At 48.6% G+C, this 9540-nt stretch overlaps 3 protein-coding genes across 3 annotated transcripts; all 3 read right to left on the bottom strand.

The window, feature by feature from the left end:
• Positions 1-334: 334 nt before the first annotated feature.
• On the bottom strand, positions 335-3109 carry TEOVI_000606000 (Staphylococcal nuclease homologue/Tudor domain containing protein, putative; the record flags this gene model as incomplete). The annotated part of the gene is made up of 1 exon (XM_067227404.1): positions 335-3109. The coding sequence occupies one exon, from the start codon at positions 3107-3109 to the stop codon at positions 335-337; it is 2775 nt and encodes a 924-aa protein (XP_067083505.1).
• Positions 3110-3608: 499 nt separating this feature from the next.
• On the bottom strand, positions 3609-6506 carry TEOVI_000605900 (CLASP N terminal, putative; the record flags this gene model as incomplete). The annotated part of the gene is made up of 1 exon (XM_067227403.1): positions 3609-6506. The coding sequence occupies one exon, from the start codon at positions 6504-6506 to the stop codon at positions 3609-3611; it is 2898 nt and encodes a 965-aa protein (XP_067083504.1).
• Positions 6507-6851: 345 nt separating this feature from the next.
• Positions 6852-8708, bottom strand: TEOVI_000605800 (NAD(P)-binding Rossmann-like domain containing protein, putative; the record flags this gene model as incomplete). Its single annotated transcript, XM_067227402.1, has 1 exon — positions 6852-8708. One exon carries the CDS (start codon positions 8706-8708, stop codon positions 6852-6854), a length of 1857 nt encoding a protein of 618 aa, XP_067083503.1.
• Positions 8709-9540: the final 832 nt, after the last annotated feature.

Here is a 9540-nt window from a genome sequence, read left to right as displayed (position 1 = left end):
AAAAAAAAAAAAAATCCCTCCCCGCAGAATAGGAGCGCACTTCAAGGTATAGTAGCTCCACAAATAATTGAAAAGGGAAGGGAAACAAATTAGAGTTATCCGTGCACGTATCCGAAAACTTCTGTGAAGGCGTGACCAGACTCCTTCACAAAGATATGCGAAAAAAAAATGTGACAAGGGTACAGAAAGAAAAAGAAGAAAAAAAAAAAGACACCCAGGAATCCAAATAAAGTTTCCCCGTCGTTAACACGTCCTACGCTTCACCCCTCGTTGGTGTCTCATTCAATAATTTGTCAAACCACCAGATACGAGAGGGGAGGAGGAGGGGAAAAAATCAGTTATCCTCGTCGCTTTCGTTATCAATATCACCATATTGCCACATCCCCTTGTGGCCTTTCCTTGCAACATTCTGCGCAGTAACGTGGCGCTTATGCCCTTCAGGATCAACACTTTCCGCAGCCCGATCGAGCACCGCAGCACCCCGCTGAAGCAGCACCTCACTGAGGGAATTCGAATTCTCACTTGTACTTACAATGCAGTAAACATTACCCTCAGGGTCCTGATAAACCTCCTTAGCAACAACAGGTCCATCCGTGTACTCGTAAGCGATGTCACAAGCGTAGTCAATGTATGCTTCAGTATGAATCTTTGACTTCAGGAACGCGAGTCTCACAAGGCGAGCAAGTGGGGCTGAATCGCGCGCGATGGCAAACTCTGGTCCACGCGGTATCGCACGAACATCCTTCAAACGAATCTCTGACTTTGTTCCGAAATCAACGAAACAAACCGTGACAGTTGGGTCCTTCTTGCTGACTTGGACCACCTTGGCCCTATTCCATGTTTTGTCTGTCTTGTACAGTGCAGCCACGAGCTCACCCTTCTTTGGCTTGTATTCCGTGCTACTGGAAGAAATCTGCCCGAGAAGGTCCTGCATCATGAACAATTTCTTCTCAACATCCTCAGTTGCCTCCTGCAAGTAAACGGAATAACCATTCTCACCAACCTCGGAAAGCATGTACTGCTGGAACTCGGCCTTGGGACCACTCGATGAGGTGTAACATATGGGACCTGTCCGAATTTTCTGTGCTTCGAGCTTTGCGGCACGTTGGGGGACGGATGAGTTATTTGACCAGATGTTTCTCTTCTCCGCCTTCGCTTTCGCCTCAGCCTCGAGAAGCTGTTGATTGTGCGGGAGGCGATCGGCATTCGCAACGGTTGCAAAACCCATCTCCACCATAGCCACAGCAAAATTAGTGCCATCAGGGAGCGTCACTGACGAAATGAAGTTCCCCACCTTGTCCGCTGCGTGCACCTGAATGCCAACCTCCATGTGTTGAAGTTTGTCTACGGCAAATCTTTTGGACTCCTCAGCGAACGGTTCACCGCCTTCCGATGATCCACCAGCTGCTCCCATGGGTGTGATTATACCAGCCACCTTCACCGGTATCTGAAAGTGTTCCCTCGGGACAAACACGCGAAGGGAGCTGCCACCAATTACAACATCGACGATGCCCTTCAGCACCGGTGGCCGATTTCCTTGCATCCCACGCTGAAGAAAGCTCAGGTAGTACTTTCCACGCGCACTCCCTAAGTGAACCAACTCGAGTACCTTCACTACCGGGGCCGGGGCCTTACCATGTACACCAACACCTTTTGCTTCCGCCCTTTCGCTGGCGCATTGTAACTCTGCCGCCGCTGAACATATATCATTTCTGCCGAGGAAGAAGTTAACATAACCAGTCTCAAGCAACGCCGAACCCACATTCTCCCCTGTTTCGAGAACGGTAATCAGAGCCACTGGTCGAACTTCTCCCGTTTCAGCAATTTGGCGGCAGTACTCAACCTTTACTGTTACCCGCTTGCCAGCAAAATGCACCCGCAGGAACTCACGGGCCTCCCACTCATAATCACCGTAAGTGACACGAGTTTCGGGGGATCGCCCATCTTGTTCTCGAGTGATATTTTTGCTAGAACGCACGCCGGCAAGTGACACACGGATCAGTTCTCCGCTTTCCTCGTGTCGCACACCAAGTGTGTCACCGGTGATAATCTGAACGATTGAGGCGGTAAATTGTGTGGGCCCTTTATATACCACCGTAGCTGCAGTGGCGGCGTTGGAAACTGGCAAAGCACTGCTACCTCCCGTTGCAGCTGCGGTAGAAACACCGGCCCCACCAACCACTTTGAGAGGGACTCTAGCACCGGATTCACCACGATTTTTCCACATCCCTACGCACTTCTCACGAGCCTCCTTCTCAGCAGTTTCCATATCAGCGGCAAACTTCGTGCTCCCCAGCGTATTGCCGTTAAGCTTCACCAACCCGCGAGAAAGCAGTTCCTGTTGGAAGCAACCTTTTGACGAAGTGACGGAACCGAGAATGTTTCCGTAACCATCGGCACCCTCAAAGAGGATTTTCACTCTCCGGTGCAGTAAAAATCGTTCCACGTGGTATCGGCTTTCACGAGATACAGTTTCACAGTCGGGGTCCTTCACCGTAACGCCCGGCATGTGCACAGTAACCTGTGCATCGCCAAAATCCCCTCCTGATACAACAAGGACAGTTGGAAGCAGCACATGCTCAAGGCGCACCAGAGCCTCCTTTCCTTTTAGTTTTTCTGCAAGTTTTATCTTCTCCTCTGGGCTCAAGTCAGTGAGCGTGCGCACGCGGCTTGAGGCAGAAGGGGCAAAAATACCCTTCTTCGCCGCCTTCGCTTCGCTCATGAGTTTGGTGTACTTTGCAAACAGTTCCTTGTCCATGCGTTGGGGAATGCGTTCAGGGACGGTGGCAAGGCCATTGCGCAACAGTAGGATTGATGCATCTTCCCCGTCAACAAGTGTTAATCTCCCTGCTCGCCTTTGCAATACGTCAATTACATAGTCCTCCGAAAATTTTACGGGCTTACCAATAAATGTATTACGAATCAACTCCACCGCCTCAAACGCACAGGGATCCTCAGAACCGAACTCACCAGTGGCGTTCCGCTTCGCCACCTTCGGTGCTTGAATGTAACTTAATGCCACTTGCTTAAGATTTGGGCCCTCGGGTGTTGGAGGTCCGAGGAGTGTCAGTCGGTCGGCACCATCAACGGCATACACAAGAAAAGACATTTGAGTATGTCCTCTGTTACCCCTGTTGAATTCGCGCCCTCAATTTACGTAAATGTAACGGTTTAATATATTATCTAAATATCAAGAATGAAGTTTTTCTTTCTTTCCTTTTAAAAAAAAAACGCTTACGGTGTCACTATTCGTTGCGTCTCTCCTCTCTCTCTAGATGGACATCACCGCCAAATGGTAACGCACGTAAAACACACACACACAAGAATAGAAAGGAGAGGAATAGCAAGAAGCAACACCTTGGGAGCACAACGAGTGATGCAAATAGTAAACAGAGACTTCGAAAAATACCAGTCAGTTGTACGTGCAGTTAGTGCGAAAGCAGCCGATAAGTCGGAGAGTTTTGTTCCAGGAAAAAGCATTAGATGAATGTGGTCACATCTTCTGTCAAAGCAGCCGCGACGCAGCAAGTGCCACATGGCATTGTCTTTCTTCTATGGATTTACCATTCTATAAATCTAAATGCAGTACGTTTGTTGAAGGTGTAACTTTACAGGTGAGTGGCATATGGCAGTCCGGCTGCACGCATATCACTCGTCATGTCGCGTTCAGTATTTGTAATCTTCAAATCATCCACAGGAACATCGGCCAACTTTGTGAAGTACATTGAAATAAGTTTCCGTTGGCTTGCTGTGAGATCAACAAAATAAGGCAATGCAGCAGTGTCAAATGTCATCCAAATAGCAACACAAGCAACAACCGCTGTTAAACGCACTTCAGGGACGCTATGATGAACGGCAGACACCACAGTACTGCAAACGCGGTGGAGAACTGGTTCGCTCACAACACCCGGGGTGGTATCTTTCAGTTCTGCATATTCCTTGAAGGCACACGGAACTAGCACGGCTGAGCATCCAAGTTGAAAGAAAATATGTTTAATGGCTTCTAACATCGTCAACCAACCCCTGCTGCTGTAACCCACCTTATTGCTCCGCAACCACGTGTCCAAAGTCATAGCGACAGCGTTGAGGAGATGATCAGTTGAGTACAACCCGCTGTTGATAATCAAATGAAGGACTGCCGCAGCATCCATATGAACCTCTGGGAACACATCATCAATCCCCGCGCGCACAAGAAGAAGTATACGCTTTAGAGATCGATTCACAGCCTGACGGAGGACTCCACTTCCCACCACTGTATGAAGCACCTTAAGAGCAAGAAAACGTACCGTATGACTTGGCTCGCACGAGTCGGGGATGAGCCTCTCTAACAGAACGAGAAGGCGGTTAAACACTTCCCCCCACGATGAGGGATTTTTCGCAATCGCAAAAGCAATGGCATCCAAAATATCACGAGTGTCGGTAGAGACGTTCGTCCTGTCTAGCCATTCTAACAAATCCGCTGGGCTGTAGTCATTGCCCCCACCGTGAATGGGAAGTGCATACGGCAGAGTCATTGGACCGTGGTGAATGGCGCCTTTACCACGCAGAGGCGAAACACCATCACCATTTGAAGTCCTACCCATGGGGGATCTCCGCCGATCCATAGGTGCTGGACTGGCAACCTTGCGTTCTCCGAGGTATCTTTTGTTACTTCGTCTTTCAGGGGGGCGGTCATGAACTCCCTTCGCACAAGCTGTAGAAGGTCTTTGAATGGTACTGTGTGTAGCATTTCCACGGTCAGTCGACTTGGACACCGTTAACTCCTTCGCATTCGCATCCTTTGGTGGTGTTCTGTCCTCTTTTGTCAAAATGTCAGCAAACGCGCATCGCACAACCGGCACTGGGTGCGGAAGCGGCTTCTGTCCAGCCAAAGTACGACGACACTCCTGTCCGAGGTGCGGAATTGCCAATTGAAGCTCGTCAACTATACTTTCACAGTCACTAGGCGAAAGATGATGTGACAGAACGCGTATGAACGTACCCCTAGAAGTCACGTACAGGGCAGTGAGTGCTGAAGCAGCTGATTTACGCACGAGGTTGTGGGGTCCCTCAGTTTGTATAATCGGCAGCAGCTCCTCCACGGCGCGTCGCATCGGCGTCAGTTGCGCAAAGTGTACAGCGTTGTCGATATACAGATATTTGGCGTATTCTAAAGCGTGTACCTTCAGGCTCGGAGAGACAATCCTCCGCAGTTCGCAGTAAATTGCATCCATCACATCGTCAATGGAATTAGCTCTAATGGTACTAACAAGAAGTCTCCTTGACACCCCTGAGAATCCCTTGCGTTCACTCACATTGATTAGTAGTGAGGTGATTAATTCAGGTAGCAGAGCCTTGAACAACGAAGGCGCAAGACGGAAAACCAGCGGCAACACCTCAAGGGCCGCCAGCGCAACTTGACCATTTGAGTCATTCAGTCGAACGACCAGCAGCTTCACGCACTCCTCCTTATGCCGGAGATACGGGAAGTCTTCCACAACCCGACGCACGCCTCGTAAACGCTCCTCCCACGCAGAACTGGAAAGAGACTCAAGTAGTGCATCGGGCCCACACTCCTCAGTGGCTTTCCCACCTGCCTCGGGTTCTCCCTTAGTTTTCGAGTTCTCCGGAGGTGCAGCGGCTTCCACTGCTCCTGGTTCCTCCTGCGGTGTCGAGAGGGCACGATCCGTCCCGCGGGCAAGTTTAGAAGCAGGAGTTGCGGCAGTAGTGGGGTTTCTGTCAATCTTAGGAACCATATTCTCGATAGTTAACCTATTCCGGTCCTGTCCTAACATACGTTTTACAGGTGCTTCAAGTTCGTTATACAATGTCTCTGCGGCTTCCGCCTCTGCAGAACGAAAATTCCAGTAGCAGTCACGCGCGCACCGCCTCGTCTGAGCGTCAGCATCTGACAGCCCCGAACGCAACACTCGGCATACATCGCCAAGGTATGGCGAAAGGGCAAATTCACCCTCATTGTTCTTACATTGTTGTATAAAGAGCTGGAGTACGCTGAAAGTGTAACTTCGCGTCGCTGCGTGAGCGGCGGTACAACCACGAAGAAGTTCTGCAAACGCCCTCGGCCCAAAACTATTTGTCCTGGCCAGGTTACACAGTGTCTCCACAGCAGCATCCACAAATACTTTCTTCTTCCGCACAGTAATCCTAAGGAGCGGTTGAATAAACCACTCACTGACAGCCTGCCACGCGCGGCGGTTGCTGCAGTGTTTAGCCAGCGATGTAACCACTCGACATGCTTCGTTGCTTAGCGCAGCACGATCCTCTTCAATGTGTTTTTGAAGGGGAACCTTCACGAAAGTATTCATAAGCATCATGAAATCGCGACGATTCGACATGTCAGCTCTGGAAAAGACTTCAAGTTGCCGAAGGGCCTCCAAACGTCCTCCCCACTTGCCCGAGTTTTCGCCCGAAGTGTTTAGTGCCTCACAAATTAACTGTAGCTGCGCAGCAAACGCCTTATCGGGCATGCTCGATGGATGCTCGACGCAGGACGCACCCGTCTTCATTATTGCAACTCCAGGGACTGCGCGGCGACACTTCCACCGCACACTGCGTGGGCCAGTAGCACAGTGCCAACACTTTGTGTTTCTGTTGGGACCTGCAACGCTATGAAAGCAACACAAGAAAGCAAACACGAAATTATTCAGCTGAAAGCAGTTAATAAAAATATATATATTTCAACTACGCTCATTCATATAGGAACGGAGTGCTGAAACCAACAACAAAAACATTCTTATAGGTGCCGATGGATGCGTTACAAAAACGGCGACAACATCGTTCGATCACAACCATACCTCCACTATGAATACTCAAAGACATCTGTACGACTCCTTCTGTAATGTGCTTACCATCTAAATCGATAGAAGCTCGGCAGCCGCCGCCTTTCCTACAGCCACAGCCGTTGAGACTGAACCCGCACGGAGGGTATCGCAGCCGCCAGCTCTCCACATCGCGTCTGTTACCGCTGTGCAATCGCCGATAAAAAGATTCCGCATGCATGCGACGCGCAGACCCCCGTCAGCCGGGAGCACCTGCTCACAACCACCACTTGCAAACCCCAACCACATCGCGTGGCGTCGAACATATTCTTCCATGTAATCTTGACGCGACACCATCTCCTTAACCCATAAGAGGACGCCGCGCGCATGGGCACGCTGCCCTTCAGTGAGTTTACGCCGAGATGGGCACAAAACCCTTACGTATTCTTTCATTTGTACCGCGTCACGGAACAGCATGACATCGGCCGCCTCACAACCTGTCGTAAGATACCTAAGTGGGGCCTCCGCAACAACTTGACGGCAAAATTCCATGCCATCTATGAATGCATTTGACACTTTGTGCCTCATTTTCTCGTCAATGACAGAAAAGTGAGCATTGCTTCCTTCCGTCGCACCTTCCTTCTGAGTATCACTCACATCAAACCGAATGTCTTCAACACCACTGAGGGTTATGAGCATTGTGAAACCTTCCCTGAATGCGCCGAAAACGTAATTAAACCCCAATCGGCCATATGCAAGCGAGTCGCGACCACCAAAGGGAAGCAAAAATATGACTAACTTTGCTCGTGGGCCTAACGAAGGCACATCAATGGTTGCAAGCGTGTCGCAGAAGGGGTTCAGTAAAGGACCACGGCCTCCAAACCATAAACCCGTATGAGCAACAAAGGAATGTATGTTCACCCTGTCGTCCGAGAGGCCGGGAAGTGCTTGGAAAATTAACGGTACAGCAATAGAATCTCGAGAGAGATAGGGTCCAGGTGGCTTTGAAAGAACTCCTTTAAGGAGATTTGGCGTCCCAAAAGTCCCGCCTGACAGAATAACACCGCGACGAAGACTCACAGTAAAGGGTTCTTGATCTTTTGGTTTGCACTTAACGCACACAATGGCTTCGCCATCATCACTAGTTGTCATACCAACGACTTCCGTGCCCGATAAAACGGTTAAGCGACCACCTTCATTCTTCAGCATGTGATTAAAAAGAAAGATGCGGCGTCCATTCCCATCAATACGCAACAGAGAAGGTTGATCCCCGCATTTTCTGTCCACAGATGATTCCGCCCCTGCGGGTGACCCCCTACGATCCGTTACAACCGCAGCCGCTTCAGCGAAGGCCCATGAAAGCGGATTTCTCCCCCGCGCGAGTCGATGCGGCACCGCCTGAAGGTCTTCAAAACCCGCATGGTTCCGTGCAGCGGGCTCCACAGGGATCGACGGAAAGTACATGGCCCAGTCGATGATAGAAGTCCCTCCGAGTCCACATCCGCGACGATGCTCGACAAAGTTAGAGAGCCTCGGAGAAACTGAGATGGAGGCATCATCGCAAATACTGCAAGATGCGGAAGAACACCTCCGCAGGGGATGCCGAATGTAAAACAACTCGCCGAACCTCGACCCCACAAGGTCTAAAGTGTGACATAAAAGATCGTAAGGTTGGAAAAAGTTATGAAGAGATGCAAAAACACCACCTGGTGAAGGATCCTCACCGCGCTCAACAATTAACACGCGGCCTTGCGGATCATGCTGCAGGAGATGTTGAGCAGCGGCGATACCACCGGGTCCCGCACCGATGACAATATAATCCACTTCGGTACATGTAACTCGGTTGTGTCTTGCATCGCACATCTTCTGAATATGTGGAAAGAGAGTGGTTGCACAATGGTGCACGATAATCACCACAACAGCAGCGATAAACAGCGCTACGAGAAGCATTGAGTACGCGGATTGGTGCCTACGCGCGCTGACATAATCAAAACGGCATTTCAAAGAAGAGAAAAGAAGGGGAAATAAGCATATAAATTGACATGCAAAACAAAAAGTAACAGTCTTTAAAGAATGGAATGAGATGTCACTGATGAAATAACAGCATTAAAAGAAAAGAAAGAAAAAAAGAAGATGAGGGAGCAGATATTCGTTGGTGTGTTGTTGATCAAATGCGATGGATGGAAGCATAAGCAACCCAATTGATTTGTCAGCCATTAACTTTACCTGATAACAATGGTACAACAAAATGAAGAAGATATTGACAGTAATCAACAAAGGAAAAATAAAAAAAACAAAAACAAGTTCCCAATAAACAAAAGTGTTCTTTTTGTTTAGATTTTTTAAAAAAAACGTCATCGGTAAGCTCATTGGTTTATTTTGCATGATATCCTTTCTTTTTCTTAATTTTTTACCATTCCCCGAATCGTACCCACCTTATATATATATATATACACCCCGCACTTCAGCTATCGCTGAGTACTTAAAAAAAACAAAATAACAAACGAATTACCCTTCTGTTTTGCACCCACAAAAATAAAAAAAACAAACAAATGCAAAAACATTCCCCTCTTCTTTACTTGGTGTAATACATTTTTTCTTCCTTAAATAACTTCACACCTCACCCCTTTCCATTCAACGTCACTCCAACTATTAATACTAAATTTTTTTTAAAATACTTTTTTCTGGTCCCTCATATTCTCTTGTATTTCAATTCATTTATCGTACTTACTTCCCTTTGTTTTTCTCTTTAAAAAAACAACAACAATAATAAAAATTATAA

The sequence above is a fragment of the Trypanosoma equiperdum genome (genome assembly GCF_001457755.1).
Source record: "Trypanosoma equiperdum strain OVI genome assembly, contig: ctg_964, whole genome shotgun sequence".
In the NCBI taxonomy this organism is placed as follows: Eukaryota; Euglenozoa; class Kinetoplastea; order Trypanosomatida; family Trypanosomatidae; genus Trypanosoma; species Trypanosoma equiperdum.
Note: the sequence above shows the minus strand (reverse complement) of the source record. Positions and strands in the feature narration are given on the sequence as shown.